Below are 17,606 nucleotides of genomic sequence, written 5' to 3'. Positions count from 1 at the left end.
TCTCTTTCTCAGTGGTCCAATGACAGAAACTACTCATTCAGCATCATGGGGTGAATTGGATATGGAGACAAACTAGCTTGTTTTTCCTTTTACGCTTTGGCATTCTCTAGACTTGTGTACTCAACCACTCTACACCAACCAAAGCAATGGTGCTGCTTTATTCTCTTCTTCCTTCTGTGAGCTGTTTCAGATTCCATACAAGAAGTTCCTACTAATTACTCTTTAACAACATCACCATTTCCAAATTTTTGTTCGATGAAATTGGAGAAGAATCTAAGAGATGTGAAAGTAGGAGGAAAAAGGACTTATCCAAAGTGATGAAGACATGACTTTGAATGTGATACATTCGAGTCATCATCTTGATTCATTCCTGGCCAAATTTTTGTAGACACTTGCAATAACATGCCACCTGGATATAAAGCAACAACTAGAGGTGCCATCAAGGCCCCCCTTGCCCTGCCATCTTGCCAACACATTGAAGACCACCTCTCAAACTATATATAAATACATGCGCGACAACTCGCGCATGTACATGTGTAGGCATGCATACATAAACACGTGCACATGCATTGAACATAGAAATGATACGCTAGCTGGCTCGTTGGCTCGCGACCATTTGTCAGCCATAGGACAACTTGATCAGAAGATAAACCGGACACTTGTCTATTTGGTGAGTAAGATATGTGGGAGGGGGACACTTCCTAGTTCACAATAGGACATATATGTCACTAGTAACTTGGCATAGCATTCATGTAAGGAGATATATCTCAAATTTAGTGTGGGAATACAAATAGCACTAGTGTTTGTTTTTTTTATCTTCTCTCCAACTTCTTCACAAAGTAGTACAGGGCCGGGCACTATGAGAAAAGTTTGGAGGCTAAAATTGAAAGGGGAAAGGGAGGGGAAAGGAGAAAAGTAATGATATAAAGTAACCATGGTTGGGGCCATAGGGTCCGGAAAAGGCGGAAGGGTTAACCATGGTTGGGGGCATATGGGTGGTAATGATTCATAATTAGTGTGCTATATATAAAGGAGGAAGAGCAGAGGAGTAACCATTGCAGCTCATTAATCGACTTCTGCTGTCAATTCCACATCTTGGGATCCCATGAATTTCTCTGCTGCTGCTGCTTCTTCTCCTTCCTGATCACTCCAACGCCCCCATCATCTTCTCAAGCTCAACCCTGTAAGTCTCATTGCAAAAGAGAATCCATAAAGAAGGAAAAAAGAAAAATTTGTTCTTTGTGTGTTGTTTTGTTTTGCTATCATGCGATAAAATGCTAGATCTCAGACTTTTATCATGGTGGGGTTTTTTCATCACTTTGTGGCACATTTTTTGTGGGGTTGTGTTTGGTTTTGGAAAATGGGTTTGTGTTCCTTTGCTCCTCCATTCTCACCTTGTTTCTGTTTCTAGCTGCTTGTGGTTTTGGCTTCTTCTTTTTTTCCCTTTTTCTGATCACGGTGGATTTGGAAACCTCGTTCCGTTTGATTTTGACTAATGCTCTTATCATATCAGTTCCTCCATTCACTGGATTGCAAGGCTCATCCTTGATTTCCAGTGCTAGTTCCTGGGTAATCTTAATCTGCAAGTCTGCAAGTCTCTTATTTTGGATTTCTGATTCATTTTCTTCAGTTTTTGGTCTCTGATATAATGTTTTGACATCCCTGTTGATGGTCTTTCAGATCAGACCCTCCTTCTCCGCAAATCTAAATCCCAAAACTCCAATTTGGAGCAGCATGGGACTATCGAGTCTCCCAGCCCCATCTGAAGGAGTACTGTGTGTGCTTCTGGTGAACACAGCTCTCTCCATCTCCATCTTCAAGGGCATAGTCCGGGCCATCCTCCATGTCATTGGAATTCACCTCTCCGCAACCCCATCCTCCTCCGACTCCCCTGAACCCACCTCAGAGCCCTTTGAGTTTAGGCGGAACCCATCTGAGACCTGCATGGAGGAATTCAGGAGCAGGAACCCAGCAATCAGGTTTGACACAGTGTGCTCCTGCAAGCGCCCTGAACATGACTGTGCGGTTTGCTTGACTCGATTTGAACCAGACTCTGAGATAAATCACCTGCCTTGTGGCCATTTTTTTCACAAGGTTTGCTTGGAGAAGTGGCTGGACTATTGGAACATCACCTGCCCTCTGTGCAGGACTCCCTTAATGCCGGAAGAGGAAACATCTTGCTTTTGGTAAGCAATATCTGGGAGAATGACAAGTTGAGGAAATATTCAAATATCACTGTACAGCTTATGTATAGGTGTTTTACATGAATATCATCAGCTAGGTGTATCTTTTATTCATATGTTAGTTATATGCTCCAGTTTTATGCCTTTATGTGAAGAATCTATATGATATCAGGGTCACATATCCATGTCTATATATGTATATATATATATTGTACATGTTGTGAGGTTTCTGATGTTTTGTGCATCTTTTCTTCCATCTAAAGCTGTGGGGTTTCCCTTTTTTTGAGATTTGGATGGATGTTTGCCTTTCTCTTCTCCAGAATGCCACTAAACAGGACAAGACTTTGAAAAAGGATGTTTCCTAATTAGCCCAGATGGCTTGCGAGTGGGCATCTATGGTAATGGGTTATGAGTCTCATTTTGGTTGCTAAAATTCATGGAGACGACCTCCTTCAAAGAAGAACAAAAATGAAACGCCCACACAAGTTATGAAGAGAGCAGATTTAGGAAAACCTCTTCAAGTCATAAACAGAAATGAACCCAAGAGTCATTTCTCTTTCCCTGAAAGCAGAGTACTGATTCATTGCCTTTTTTTTTTTTATACTTGGGTGGTTTATCCCAATGATGATTCTAAGAGTTTAGAGTCAATGGCAGTAGGGCGAGTTCCACCAAAAGAATCCAACATGTTTTTGCTTTGGTTATTTCTCCTAAGGCTCAAAGATCCTGGGTGATGGGCCACCAAGCAAGCAACAATGTTGAACAAACACTCTATCCTTTCTGGTTCATCTCCTGGTTTTCATCGGAGAAATGGGTCATTAGCAACGAAGTTATTATATTTTTCATTTTATGAATCATAAAATCTTCCATAATCAATCTGCTTAATGGATTGCAGGTATGTTGTACTTAGAGATTTGGTGTGTTGAAAATCCGGGAAATTTTTGGAAGTGCTAACTAACATGAGCTTTTCCCTTTTATCTTGGAATGGATCCTTGATTTTGGCGGTCATGTTCTCATCATTGCACTTTTCAAGCTATGGCATACATGAGCAAAATCCCCTTCAGATTATTAGTTTTCAGACCACAAATTTTGAAATTTGAAAATTGGTTGATTCACTAGTAAGCCCTTGCTACAAAGGTTTTAAGGGTGGATCATAACAGCATATGGAGGGAACAATAGTATCATAGGTTGACACTTGACACACAAATTCCACCCAAAAACCCTATTTTGAATGCAATTGTACTTGAACTCTTGGATAATCTCATAACATCGTTGCATTGCTCTCATCACTATTGCATAACTGTACATGATATTTTCATTAATATACAGACCAAATGGGTATTATTTATTTATTTATCTTGATATATATGTAGAATAGATAGAGTTAAAATCTACATAAAGGTGCTAGAATTAGATCGAATGGAATTTTGTCTATTATAATATATAATCAAAATAAATAAAAGATATATACCAAGAGTAATCAAATTGTATCATGAATACACTTTAATCATAAGTGTAACGTCATTCTCCTAGACTTGTGCTCTGTGTTTGATTGGTTATGGAATTGATTAACATCTTATACTTTTTATAAAAATAATTTTCAAATATTTAGTTCTACATGATTAAGTATTAGTTTGATTCAATCTTTTTACAGCAGAAAAATAATTAATATCTTATACTTTTTATAAAAATATAGTTGTACCTGATTAAGTATTAGTTTGATTCAGTCGTTTTAAAGCGAAAAAATAATTAAGATCTTATATTTTTTATAAAAATAATTTTCAAATATTTAGTTGTACCTTATTAAGTATTAGTTTGATTCAGTTGTTTTAATTGAAATTGAAAATGATTAAAATCTTATACTTTTTATAAAAATAAATTTCAAATATTTAGTTGTACCTAATTAAGTATTAGTTTAATTTAGTCGTTTTAAAGCGGAAAAATGATTAAGATCTTATACTTTTTATAAAAATAATTTTCAAATATTTAGTTGTACCTTATTATGTACTAGTTTGATTCAGTCGTTTTTTTTTCAAATATTTAGTTATATCTAATTAAGTATTAGTTTGATTCCGTTTTAATTGAATTGAAAATGATTAAGATCAAAATAATTAAGATCTTATACTTTTTATAAAAATAATTTTCAAATATTTAGTTATACCTTATTAAGTATTAGTTTGATTGAGTCGTTTTAAAGCGGAAAAATAATTAAAATCTTATACTTTTTATAAAAATAATTTTTAAGTATTTAGTTATACCTGATTATATAGATCTTATACTTTTTATAAAAATATAGTTGTACCTTATTAAGTATTAGTTTGATTTTTTAAAGCGAAAACATAATTAAGATCTTATACTTTTTATAAAAATAATTTTCAAATATTTAGTTATACCTTATTAAGTATTAGTTTGATTGAGTCGTTTTAAAGCGGAAAAATAATTAAGATCTTATACTTTTTATAAAAATAATTTTTAAATATTTAGTTATACCTGATTATATAGATCTTATACTTTTTATAAAAATATAGTTGTACCTGATTAAGTATTAGTTTGATTTTTTAAAGTGAAAACATAATTAAGATCTTATACTTTTTATAAAAATAATTTTCAAATATTTAGTTGTAAAGCGGAAAAATGATTAAGATCTTATACTTTTTATAAAAATAAATTTCAAATATTTAGTTGTACCTGATTAAGTATTAGTTTGATTTAGTCGCTTTAAAGCGGAAAAATGATCTTATACTTTTTATAAAAATAATTTTCAAATATTTATTTGTAACTGATTATGTATTAGTTTGATACAATCGTTTTTTTTCCAAATATTTAGTTATATCTAATTAAGTATTAGTTTGATTCCATTTTAATTGAAATTGAAAATGATTAAGGTCAAAATAATTAAGATCTTATACTTTTTATAAAAATAATTTTCAAATATTTAGTTATACCTTATTAAGTATTAGTTTGATTAAGTCGTTTTAAAGCAGAAAAATAATTAAAATCTTATACTTTTTATAAAAATAATTTTTAAATATTTAGTTATACCTGATTATATATAGATCTTATACTTTTTATAAAAATATAGTTATACCTTATTAAGTATTAGTTTGATTTTTTAAAGCGAAAACATAATTAAGATCTTATACTTTTTATAAAAATAATTTTCAAATATTTAGTTATACCTTATTAAGTATTAGTTTGATTGAGTCGTTTTAAAGCGGAAAAATAATTAAGATCTTATACTTTTTATAAAAATAATTTTTAAATATTTAGTTATACCTGATTATATAGATCTTATACTTTTTATAAAAATATAGTTGTACCTGATTAAGTATTAGTTTGATTTTTTAAAGCGAAAACATAATTAAGATCTTATACTTTTTATAAAAATAATTTTCAAATATTTAGTTGTAAAGCGGAAAAATGATTAAGATCTTATATTTTTTATAAAAATAAATTTTAAATATTTAGTTGTACCTGATTAAGTATTAGTTTGATTCCGTTTTAATTGAAATTGAAAATGATTAAGATCAAAATAATTAAGATCTTATACTTTTTATCCTTTCTTTTAATGTAATAATATTTTGCATAATGAAAAATTTTTGCAGCTTGGATTTTCCAATTGCTTAATTTTTATTTTATTTTATTTTTGTGGAAATCGTCTCTTGAGATGATTTCCAAAAAAAAAAAAAAAATTCTGATTGTTTATTTATTTTGGAAATCGTCTTTTCAATAGATGATTTCTCATATATATTTTTTAGAAAACAAATGCTATGTTTAGTTAAGAAAAACATCCAAAAGGGGGGTGAATTGGGTTTTTAAAATCTTTTCAATCACAACAAAATTAAACAAAAGATAAGCAAAGTAAAGAGATAGGTTGAGAGAATTCAAACTCAGGTTTATAGTGGTTCGACACTTCCTTGCCTTCGTCCACTCTCCTCAACCTCCTAACCGATTGAGGATTCCACTAACTTGAAGCTTCAATCAAGTTTTCAATCTTCTTACACTTGGATTCTGGCTCCAATGGGCTCTTACACAACCTCTTCAAGATTCAACCCTCTTGAAGGCTTTAACACTCAGATTGTTACAAGATATAATCACTCAACCTAGTTTAAAGATGGTTCAAATACAAGACAAGGCTAGGATGACAAACAAGAGTGCACTAAAGGATATGCAAGTGGTGATTTTAATGCACAATGAAAGGAATGAGAGCTTTTTGATCAAGAACAGGTAGATAGGCTTTGAATGCAATTGTTCTCTTGTCAATAAATGAAGTGGAGCTCTCAATTTATAGGTTTCTAAGCTCGGGAGTCAAAATCAGCAAAAGGCAACCTCGTCCGGTCGAGCTAGGGGTCGACCAGTTCACTAGTCGTTGGACCATTTAATGCATGACAGGTTACCGTTGCCTCAACCGGACCTCAACCGGTAAAGGAATCACCTCGACCAGGAAGAGAAGGCTACTGGGAGAGAGAGAAGGTTTTTAACCTTCCTCAATCGGTTGACCGGTTGACCATAGCCTCGACCGGTTGAGTCTTTTTGGCCCCGAAAAACCTATTTTATGATTCCTTTCTTTTCTAACACTTAGGCAAGGTCTTTAGGTAAATTATTAAGTCAATTTTGAAACATTTTGTGTAAGGTAAATTAGTTAAAAACTCGGGTTTTAATGAAATCGACGTTTTAAAGAATAAACCGAGTTTTCTAAGATGTATGAAAACGTATGAAAATCCTAAGTGCACTCATGCATTCATCTTACATTAGTTTCCTATGATCTCAAATCTTCCAAGCGTCTCAATCTTATATCGATTTGGTCCTTTAATGAATTTTCGAGTTTATACCTGAAATTCTTAAATATTAAACCAATTAGTTACTTAACCATGGTTTGTTATCATCAAAACCCGATTAGGAGAACCCTTGGGCTAACATTTTTTTTTTTGTACAAGTCATCTCTTGAAGAGACGATTTCTCACACTTCTTCATTTTTTTTATTTTTTATTTTTTGAAAATCATCTTTTGAAGAGACGATTTCTTATTTCATTTATTTCTACTTTGAAATTGTGTCCTGGAAAGATGATTTTTTTTTTATATATTTTTTAAAAATTATCTTTTGAAGTCCAATTTATTTCGTCTTTTCTACTTGAACAAAATTATGATAGATTTAAAATTATTTTTCCTATTACGATAATTTAGGAATTATTTTTTAAAACTATGGTACTCTTATCAAAAATCCCTAAATTGGTATCTCGCTTGGCCTACAATACCCCAATTTCAACTTCAACTTCACACGACAGTAAAAATTAAATCTATAATTTACAGAAATAATACTAATTTGAATAAAATGTTAGGGGAAAATATATATATATATAAAAGGGGAAATTAGGAAGGCACATGGGGCAGACTGGGCACGTGCGGGAGCAGGCGCCAAGCGAAACGAGGGGGAGCAAGAAGTTATCTTCTTCTTCTCCATTCAATCACCGTATCCATCCGCACGCAGAGTTGCCAGGAGAAATAGCGCCTCAAATGATGAAATTGTCTCTCCCATGGCTTCCGCTTCTCTAGGCGCAACCCTCATGGACTTCCACGAAGCTCCTTCTCACCGCCGCCACCTCCACCTCCTCTCTCCACGCTCTTCCCTTTTCCCCTCCGACCGCTTGCTATTCCCGTATGTTTTTCCCCTTTTTCCTCCCCTCATCCTCACTCAGTCTGCATTTTCTTAACATTTTCTACTTTAAAAATAAATAAATAAATTGGAGCGGCTACACCAACTCCAAAGATTGAAATTTTCGTTTCGATTATTTTCCTCACTTTTCCAACCATCCAAACGGGGTTTTGTTCACTCCTGAGAAATTCGATCTTTTTTTCTCAATCTATAAGGATAGGGGGTTCCGTTTCTTATCCCCTTTTTCTTTACTACTTTTAGTTAAGTCCTTCAGAATTATGCTCTAAAGCCCTAATGCTTTCTGCTATTGAAGCAGGTACTTTTACCATCACATGCCGCTGGAGAATAATGTGTACAGATTCACTCTTTGTGTAGGCACTCATAATTCAGTCTTAAAGTCATCTATCAAGTCTATGAGGAAAGGTAATTTACACTCTGCCTGTTAGCACGGCATTGAGTTTTGGTACCCTTTATGAAACCACTCATCTCTATGATTTTTGAATTTTTGGATGTATGGCCTCGTCCTTATTTTTCAGGCAACTCCAGCACCGCCTTCAAAGGGTTGTGCAAGGTCATTTGGACCATAGAAGCGGATTTGGAAGATGGGCAGCTTCTGTATATAACTGGGGATCCTAATGTCTTGGGTTGCTGGGAACCGGATATGGCTGTTCTAATGTCTCCTACTGAGCACACTAACTTATGGAAGGCTGAAGTCAAGGTAATCTCATGTTCTTGTTTTGAATGAGTGATTGAGTGGTAACTCTTGAAACATAGAGGGAATGCTGGGTGGGGCATATTATCAGTTCCCAATTCAAAATTTCTTGTACAAAACACCAGTTTACATATAACAGTTATGTGAAGAGAGATTGGAAGAAGCATGTTTAAATGCTGAGTTTGCTTTAGTGAGTCACTCAATTATCTTGTGAAGAACCTTCTGTTTTAGTTCTCGGATGTCCTTTGAGTTCATCAAAGAATCAGGAAAAATAAAAAACCAAGAAAATCTCTCTTAGGGTTTTTTTTCTTTTTTATTTTTTTGTTTGTAATGAGCATTGTAGCCAAGTGTGATATTTGGTAACTCACCCACAACTTTGTCCATACTTCTTCCAATAGAACTAAGGTGGAACTGTGGCAGTTTTTTTTCATGGGACTATCACTTAATTAATATTTACAACAAAATCCTCCTAATCACCTTTTGCATTTTGGCAGATAACTTGTGGGATAAATTTCAAGTATAATTATTTCCTAAAAGGAGATGCATGGCCATCATGTGATATCATTTGGAAACCTGGCCCTGAATTTTCTCTATTGGTACCTCTTCATGGAAAACAAGATAAAAAAATTATGGTGCGGGATTCATGGATGACATCTAATGCCAGAAGGCCTTCAGCTCATATATGGGGGTCATGGATGGAGGATTCATACTTCCCTGCAGAACATTTGATCTCACCTCCCTCTAGAGGTAATCTTTCCATCATGGCATTTTTTTATATGCAACTTCCTCTCCTATTATGTTGCTGAACACTCAAATGCTTCCAGTGCTTTGACAGATGAAGATGAGATTGCCAAATGCCTTAAAAGTGATTCTCTGTCAAAGCTATTCTTAGATGATCTCTCAGTCGAGGATAAATCTTTCTCTGATAATGAGGATACAATTAGTGCTATGAGTAAAGGCTTAGATTCTAATGGAACAGTCTCTATGAGAGATCAGCCAGTTGAGGAGCCTTGGCTGCTCCAATCATCTCTTATTGCATCCAAGGAAGAGATGGTTTCCAACATGTCTAAAAATATAGATGCTGCACAAGTTGAGGTATCTCACTTAAAATTGCTTGATCAGAGTTACCTACATACAGAAAAGCTGTTGCCTGAAGAAGGGACTAATCTAATTTCTAAGGACGACTCTGTTTCTACTGTTATACTGATTAACTCTTCTATATGTACCATGCAAAGAATTGCTGTATTAGAAGACGGAAGTTTGGTTGAGTTATTGCTGGAACCAGTCAAAAGCAATGTGCAATGTGATAGTGTTTATTTAGGGGTTGTCACAAAACTTGTTCCTCACATGGGTGGTGCATTTGTAAATATCGGGAGTTCTAGACCTTCTCTTATGGACATAAAACGGAGTAGGGAACCATTCATATTCCCTCCATTTCATCATGGAACAAAAGAAAAAGACAATGGTTCTGTATTCAACACACTTAGAGAGAATCCTATAGCCCATGAAAATGAACACACATCATATGATGTCGAAGCTGATGATCTCAGAGAAGTTGACTTTCAGGATGATCCAGTACAATTTGCGCATGATGATTTTGAGGAGCATGAAGTTGAGGATGACTTTGATGTTCTTATTAAGAAAGATCTGAATGGCAGCATTGTCGATCATGGTGGGGTGGAAGTTGATTTTGATGACTACTCAGATGGAATAGAGAACCATATAGATAGTGAAACCATTAACAATTTCCTTCCTGTTGAATTAGAGAAAGGTTTTCATGATTCCCAGCTGCCCCCTCTTCTAGAGATGAAGGATTCTAGACAAGCATATACTGTTGAGAATAAGTGGGCACAGGTTCAGAAAGGCACCAAAATAATTGTACAAGTTGTTAAAGAGGGATTGGGTACAAAAGGTCCCACACTGACAGCTTATCCAAAATTAAGGAGCAGATTCTGGGTATTCCTTTCTTGATGTTCTTCTTTTCAATTAGTTTCTATCTTTATCATATATAACAATCCTTAATATCTTATTTCTCTTTTTGCATTCCCATGGTTTGCAGGTACTGCTTACTTGTTGCAACAGAATTGGAGTCTCAAAGAAAATTTCTGGCGTTGAGCGTACAAGATTGAGAGTCATTGCAAAAACTTTGCAGCCCAAGGGTTTTGGTCTGACTGTAAGGACTGTTGCTGCGGGTCATACCTTAGAGGAATTGCAGAAGGACTTGGAAGGCTTGCTCTCAACTTGGAAAAATATAGTGGAACATGCAAAATCTGCAGCTCTTGCAGCAGATGAAGGTGTGGAAGGGGCAATCCCTGTTATTTTGCATAGGGCAATGGGTCAAACTCTCTCCGTTGTCCAGGATTATTTCAATGAGAAGGTGAACTCATTCTATACATTTTAATTCCCAGTCTTTCATTCATCTATGGCATTTGAATTGAAGTCCTCATACAATCTATTGCTCTCCAATTGTGCTATGTGGCTGTTTTCAGGTTGAGAGCATGGTAGTCGACTCACCAAGGACATATCATGAGGTATGACATCACCTGAATACTAGATATGTTACTTAAGATTTTGTATCAGGAGGCAATCTATGCATATTTAGATTTTTCTTGCCCTCTATTGGGAGGTTGGGTCAAGGGATGTAGGGCAGGTCCTCTCTTCCTGCACATAAGCATGTTGCTGTGAGTGCTAGCCTGCACTACCACTCAGTGTAAGTACTGGGTTGAAAAGTTTATTCAATAATATGATCCATTCCTGGGTGTATGATGAGTTGGATATCTTGGATTTGGCATATTGACTTACAATTGTGGTCCTAATCTTGGAGAACCAACTTAGGTCAAAGCACACTTCCAACCTGAATTTTTAAAAAGGGATTGAAACAGGTTTTTCATTGTGTTTGGTTTTGTTATTTTTTATTTTCCTTTTTTGATCTTGACTCTGAGCTGATGTGGTCCACTTCCATGATAGATGCGGACATGGGAGCTGAACCTGAATCAATCTGAAAACCATTTGAAAATTGAACCTGAACTGAAATGGCTAACATCCAATATGTTGCTATTCCTAGAACCTATCTGATTTTCCTTTCTTTGGGAGACGAGTAAATAATGATCTACTTTGCAGGAAAAGTACACCTGTTAAGTTTCTTTAAATATCCCATAAATACTCAATCTGATGCTAGCAATAGGGCTCCTTGTCTCTCTCGTGTTCAGCTCCAGTGTCAAGCTGCATCTCCTTCCAATTTCTGGTTGTCTTTGGAAGCATCATCTTTAATTTGCTGGTTGGGTGCTGTGTAGAAAGAGTGATGATCTAGTTACTGCTAACAACTAACATGGTTTTTTTTACCTTATAAACATGGAAAATTAAGAAGATAAATTTTTAAAGTTGTCATGTTCCCTGGTAAAAGAGAGGAGTATTAATAGTTTCATATCTATATCTGATATTCGACCAGTTAAATCATTTTTGTATAAGGGAAAAAAGTGAATTTATATAAATATGTGTTTAAGAATCAATATTTATATTAATCAATAAAAAAAATTATCTTCTTTAGTGAAAAAATTGTTTCATTTACTATTGTAGTGACTATTGTACTAGGAGAGTTAAGAAACTACTTATAAAGGAGTTTCAAACAGTTGGACTTTAAACAATATTCTGCAGCTAAGTTATAAGTTGATCGAAAGAATATTTAATTCTTCGCTATTGGTGATAAAATATTCACTTCTGTTTTCTTATTTTCAGGTTACTAACTACCTTCAGGAAATTGCTCCTGATCTTTGTGATCGAGTTGAGTTATACAATAAAAGGGTTCCTCTCTTTGATGAATTCAACATCGAAGAAGAGATCAATAATATTCTAAGTAAAAGGTGAGATTAGTGCCTATTGCTTGTTACGTACTTCTGCAGGAAATATAAATGCAACTATATGGCCTTTGAGGCTTGCTTAAGTTGCAAGGGGTTGGAGTGACGACAGGGAAGGTTTCAGGTTTGATTCCATATAGCAGAACAGATTAGAAAGAAAAAAATAAAAAAGAGCACATAATGAGATACCTGTTGTAAAATAAATTTGTTAACAAAAAGCTGCACTGGGTGTGTCACAATTGAAGATTATTTTGTGATTGGCTCCATAGCAGTATTTCAACACTACAATTTCATACGGAAGTTGTGTATATTATTGCTGTAGTAGCGGTATAGCTGTGATCTAGTAGGTTTTTTGCTACTAAAGGGAACTGGTATATCATTGGAAATACCATTTGGATATTACCTTCGTGTTTTTCGAATACTCAGTTGATATTCATTCACATGAGCCCCTGAACCTTGTTACTAAATCACCATAGGGGGAGCCAAAGTTTCTGTGCCATTTTGAATTTGGTGGTTCTATCCTATGTATCTATCTTCGATTTTTATCTGAGACTGTAAGATACTGTTTCCAGGAAAGTTCACAATTTTTTTTTCCTAGAGTACTCCCATCTTACAAATTAGACTTAGACCATTTCTTGATGTTTTAATTTTAGAATCTTAAGGTCTATTTTTATTGAAACTGATCACATCTCCTCTTACAGGGTCCCACTCCCTAATGGAGGTTCTTTAGTGATTGAACAAACTGAGGCATTAGTCTCTATTGATGTGAATGGTGGGCACGGGATGCTTGGCAATGGCACTTCGCAAGAAAAAGCTATTCTTGATGTCAACCTTGCTGCAGCAAAACAAGTATGTTGAAAATTGAATCATGATCACTATTTTACTTGCACTTCATATGCTTGGTGAAATCTTTGTTTAGATTGGAATTCTTTTTATTTGAATTTTTCAATTCTAGTTTCCATGTAGATATACTCATGAAAAGGTATTAAATATATTCACTTCAATTTTTCTTAGGGTGCGTTTGGGAGTGATTCTAGAAAGCATTTTTAGCATTTCTAACACTTGAATGATAAAAAATATTAAAAGCGCTTCCTAGAATTACCACCAAACGGGCTCTTAGTAATTCATAGAATCATGGCTATCTCACACTTGGTAGGGACTAATGAATATGGTTCAGGCGAATTGGTTGAAATAAGATGAACCTTTGAAAATACTTGGGTTTAATTCTTCTTTGGTGAAAAAAGTGCAAGTAGTTCGTTTAACAACCAGTACCATAATCAGAGAATGCCAAGCTCAAAAATCCTAGATTTTTATGGGAGCATATTGTTTGAGAATCTTGTTTGTTAATTCTAAGGTTGAAAGTTTTGGGTATATGGTTTCCAGTTGGTACCCAGCCGGGAAAAAATTCATACAATTGTTGGAGTACCCTGGTAACTTTTGAATAGCTGAAGAAGAAATGGGACTGTTGACAAGAAATTCTTACACACAGCTCTATCCCTAGAAGTGCATGAACGCTTCCACCTAATTTATATATGCTTTTATCATAGAATAGTGTGATTTTTATATGGTTAAGCAGGTCTTTTGTAGCCAAAAACTGAGTTTTTCTTTTTTTCTTTCCCTTTTCCCCCAGGGGGTAGCTGATGGCCTATTTAGTTTATAACAAATTGAAATGGAAAAGATAAAACAATTTTCTAGTTCCACATATATCATCTATATTGCTTCAGGGATTGCTTTCACCATCTAGTTACTATTGTAAAAACACCCCTTCTTGAGGATTGGGTGAACCAGGGCTCTAGTACAACTTGGAACATTGTGATGTCCCTGTGGTATTGGTATGGTTAGTCGCATATGTGATCATCAAAAGCCTAGACATTAACATTTAGGAGTGACTTGTATAAGTGGCAGTTAAAAGGTATGGACATCTACACTAAAACAAACTCATGAATTTCTAGCAGTTATGCTAAAATGCTTTAGATATTGGATTCTAGTCTATCCTTTTAAAGCTTTAATGTACTAGAGAACTCACTGAAAAAAAAAATTGTTTCAGATTGCAAGGGAGTTACGACTGAGAGATATTGGCGGCATCATCGTAGTAGATTTCATTGATATGTTGGATGACTGTGAGTTCGACTCTGTTTGTATGTGTCTGCACATGCCCATGTTTTGCAAGTCATGCTTCTTTATTTTAATTTAGTGTGCCTATAGTTAAGGCTTCTAAAACTACTACTATTACTACTACAGTCATTGAAGAAGCCTCACCTTACTTTCTTACATACATAATTTCATGATTTTGGCCCCCTTTTTTCATCATTTCTTTTAGTAACTTTGCTTTTTATATTTGTTATGAGTTTATGACTCATGATAGCAAAAATAGTGACACAAGAGAGATATCATGTTTGCTGTGATTGTTACCAAAAGTTCATACCCTTGTTCTAATGGCTTTATTTCAATGCCATGTTATATCATATTTCAGCAAATAAGAGATTGGTGTATGAAGAAGTTAAGAAAGCTGTTGAGAGAGACCGGTCAATGGTGAAAGTTTCTGAATTGTCTAGGCATGGGCTTATGGAAATAACCAGAAAGAGGGTATGTTACTAAGTTATGTGGCTATTTTTTTTTTTTTGGCTTTTAATTCCCAAAAATTATCCTAAAAGTGATTTGGAAACTGCCATACTCAGATATTAAATGTTGCTCCCTACAACCTATGTTGGGGCGGCTAAAAAGTGACATGAAATATTGAATACATAATGATGATTATTCAACTTCCAGATTTCATTTAGGACTTTGTATTTCTACACCTATAGCCACTAGGTCAAAAGGTTGGTGGTATGCTAACTGCAATTTAAAAACCAATGTTGCAAGATATGAAAATACATACTGGTACTTGTTTGATCTGCTAAATGATGATATAATGCTGAGCAGGTTCGACCTAGTGTGACGTTTATGATTAGCGAACCTTGCAGTTGCTGTCACGGTACTGGGAGAGTTGAAGCTTTGGAAACCTCCTTCTCAAAAATTGAACAAGAAATTTGCCGGTTGCTTGTGAGTAACATTTGATGATTTGAGGGATGTTTTCCTTTATCTACCTTATTGCTCTAAAAGATAACTCTAAAACTTCAGCAGAGTTGGATAATGATGGTCCTACTGGAGATGAACAAATAGTTAAAAACTTGCATATGAATTTGGGGGTTGGGCATCATGTTTCCTTGTTCTTTTAAGTCATCAATGATATGATTGTAGTATTCAGAGGATCATAATAGCATGTTTTACTGTCATCACTTACTCTCCTTGTCTTGTCCTGGTTGTAATTCAGTCATCTCTTCTGTTTGTATCAGGCAATGACAGAGGAGAAAGCTGACCCTGAAAATCCTAATTCCTGGCCAAGATTCATCCTGATGGTTGACCGCTTCATGTGTAACTACTTGACTTCAGGGAAAAGGACAAGACTGGCAATCTTGAGTAGTTCTCTCAAAGTCTGGATTCTTCTAAAGGTACGAGCTCAATCAGAAAATGTTTTATAGGTTCATATTCTGGAACTTCCATTTAAGTATTAGAGTAATAGAAAGAAGTCTATAGTAGTGTATTATTCAGAATGTTTAATGCCTAACAGAAATGTTGATCCTTTAGGTTGCCAGAGGTTTCACTAGGGGTGCGTTTGAGGTGAAACCTTTTACAGATGATAAAGTGAACATTAGTTCACATCAAGGTCCCATTTCGATGTTGCGACCAACAGAGGCTGGAACCTACAATCCCAGAAGGAATGTAACCCTCTTTCCAATCAAAAAATGGAAGACTGGTGGGAAATGAAGTTGATAGATTCTCTTCTTTGCAAAACAGCCCAATTTCTCCTTTCCTTGTTCTTCCCTTGTTCCTTCTTTTCTTTCGAGGGGCCGGCAGATTACTGGCATGTAACTTGTTTAGGTCAAATAGTGGGTAATAGTTTTACCCCTTCTGCATTTTTTTGGCTAATGAGTCCTGTTGTGCCAATGCTAAGTTGTCCAATTTTGTTGTTATCAACAATGTTGTTTTTCTCCTAATAATCAATAATCTATAGATTTATTTGCTAGTGTCTTATCAGTTAGAGAAGAATTTGTTTTTTATTTTCATTTTCATATTGCTGCTTGTTTGTGAACTAAGAGCTTGTTCAATAGTAATTCTAAGAAGCATTTCTAGCACTTGCAGTAATTCTTTTGATAAGAATTTTCAAGTGCTAGAAAGGTTAGAAGAGCTTCCTAGAATTACTATCAAATGGATTCTAATTCAGCAGATCTTGAGCTACTTCTAAACATGCCTCAAGCATCCAATACAAAATACAGTGATTGTCAAGCTCAAAGAGTAGAAGACAGTACATCTAGAAAATTATGGGTATTTGCAACATAGAACCGAGTAATTCTAAGAAGCATTTCTAGCACTTGCAGTAATTCTTTTGATAAGAATTTTCAAGTGCTAGAAAGGTTAGAAGAGCTTCCTAGAATTACTATCAAATGGATTCTAATTCAACAGATCTTGAGCTACTTCTAAACATGCCTCAAGCATCCAATACAAAATACAGTGATTGTCAAGCTCAAAGAGTAGAAGACAGTACATTTAGAAAATTATGGGCATTTGCAACATAGAACCGAGTAATTCTAAGAAGCATTTCTAGCACTTGCAGTAATTCTTTTGATAAGAATTTTCAAGTGCTAGAAAGGTTAGAAGAGCTTCCTAGAATTACTATCAAATGGATTCTAATTTGAGCTACTTCTAAACATGCCTCAAGCATCCAATACAAAATACAGTGATTGTCAAGCTCAAAGAGTAGAAGACAGTACATCTAGAAAATTATGGGCATTTGCAACATAGAACCGACAAAACCAATCACAGTTTGTATTATGCTTGGAATGTCAATTTTGATTGTGTCCAGGGAAGGAAAAAAATTGATATAATTCAGAGAAAAAACAAAAGGACATACATGATTATACTCACAAATGGGTACTTCCAGCTGAAGAAATCCATTTTTAAATGGGTTCTCTTTAGCAAGGGTACTAGGGTGTCCACATTTTATTGAAATGAGATGAAGGTAGTTTATTTTGCTATGTAGATGGTTGTGTCCAAACCCTACCTGTAGTTGTAATTACATATAATAACATCATCATGCTGCAACTGATGACAATATATTAGGCATCTTCTAAGCTCTGAAAACCACCTAAAATTCTAGATTATATTAC

At 34.8% G+C, this 17,606-nt stretch overlaps 2 protein-coding genes across 6 annotated transcripts; both read left to right on the top strand.

The window, feature by feature from the left end:
• The first annotated feature begins 846 nt into the window (after positions 1 to 846).
• LOC100244155 (probable E3 ubiquitin-protein ligase XERICO) lies at positions 847 to 2,416 on the top strand. Of its 2 annotated transcripts, XM_010659194.3 has the most exons (3): positions 953 to 1,183; positions 1,514 to 1,569; positions 1,681 to 2,416. In XM_010659194.3, the coding sequence occupies exon 3, from the start codon at positions 1,735 to 1,737 to the stop codon at positions 2,188 to 2,190; it is 456 nt and encodes a 151-aa protein (XP_010657496.1). In that variant the 5' UTR covers positions 953 to 1,183; positions 1,514 to 1,569; positions 1,681 to 1,734; the 3' UTR covers positions 2,191 to 2,416. The 2 variants fall into 2 exon arrangements, with proteins under 2 accessions (XP_002264718.1, XP_010657496.1); XM_002264682.4 differs by lacking the exon at positions 1,514 to 1,569 and having other exon boundaries at positions 847 to 1,183.
• A 5,154-nt stretch (positions 2,417 to 7,570) lies between these two features.
• On the top strand, positions 7,571 to 16,465 carry LOC100256290 (ribonuclease E/G-like protein, chloroplastic). Of its 4 annotated transcripts, none has more exons than XM_010659191.3 (14): positions 7,571 to 7,836; positions 8,147 to 8,256; positions 8,370 to 8,551; positions 9,040 to 9,292; positions 9,381 to 10,501; positions 10,605 to 10,922; positions 11,035 to 11,076; positions 12,281 to 12,405; positions 13,101 to 13,248; positions 14,447 to 14,537; positions 14,873 to 14,985; positions 15,322 to 15,441; positions 15,735 to 15,890; positions 16,027 to 16,465. In XM_010659191.3, the coding sequence occupies exons 1-14, from the start codon at positions 7,715 to 7,717 to the stop codon at positions 16,204 to 16,206; spliced, it is 3,081 nt and encodes a 1,026-aa protein (XP_010657493.1). In that variant the 5' UTR covers positions 7,571 to 7,714; the 3' UTR covers positions 16,207 to 16,465. The 4 variants fall into 4 exon arrangements, with proteins under 4 accessions (XP_010657493.1, XP_010657494.1, XP_059597357.1 ...); XM_010659192.3 differs by having other exon boundaries at positions 7,574 to 7,836; positions 8,150 to 8,256; XM_059741374.1 differs by having other exon boundaries at positions 7,577 to 7,836; positions 8,150 to 8,256; positions 14,447 to 14,519.
• Positions 16,466 to 17,606: the final 1,141 nt, after the last annotated feature.

Source organism: Vitis vinifera, chromosome 12, assembly GCF_030704535.1.
Source record: "Vitis vinifera cultivar Pinot Noir 40024 chromosome 12, ASM3070453v1".
Lineage (NCBI taxonomy): Eukaryota > Viridiplantae > Streptophyta > Magnoliopsida > Vitales > Vitaceae > Vitis > Vitis vinifera.
Note: the sequence above shows the minus strand (reverse complement) of the source record. Positions and strands in the feature narration are given on the sequence as shown.

Excerpts from the sequence above, each read along its gene's own strand:
- LOC100244155 (XM_002264682.4), top strand. The coding sequence starts at position 1,735 with ATGGGACTATCGAGTCTCCCAGCCCCATCTGAAGGAGTACTGTGTGTG.
- LOC100256290 (XM_010659191.3), top strand. The coding sequence starts at position 7,715 with ATGGCTTCCGCTTCTCTAGGCGCAACCCTCATGGACTTCCACGAAGCT. Across the intron at positions 14,986-15,321 it reads TGGAAATAACCAGAAAGAGG|GTTCGACCTAGTGTGACGTT; the intron begins GTATGTTACTAA and ends AATGCTGAGCAG. Across the intron at positions 15,891-16,026 it reads AAGTCTGGATTCTTCTAAAG|GTTGCCAGAGGTTTCACTAG; the intron begins GTACGAGCTCAA and ends TTGATCCTTTAG.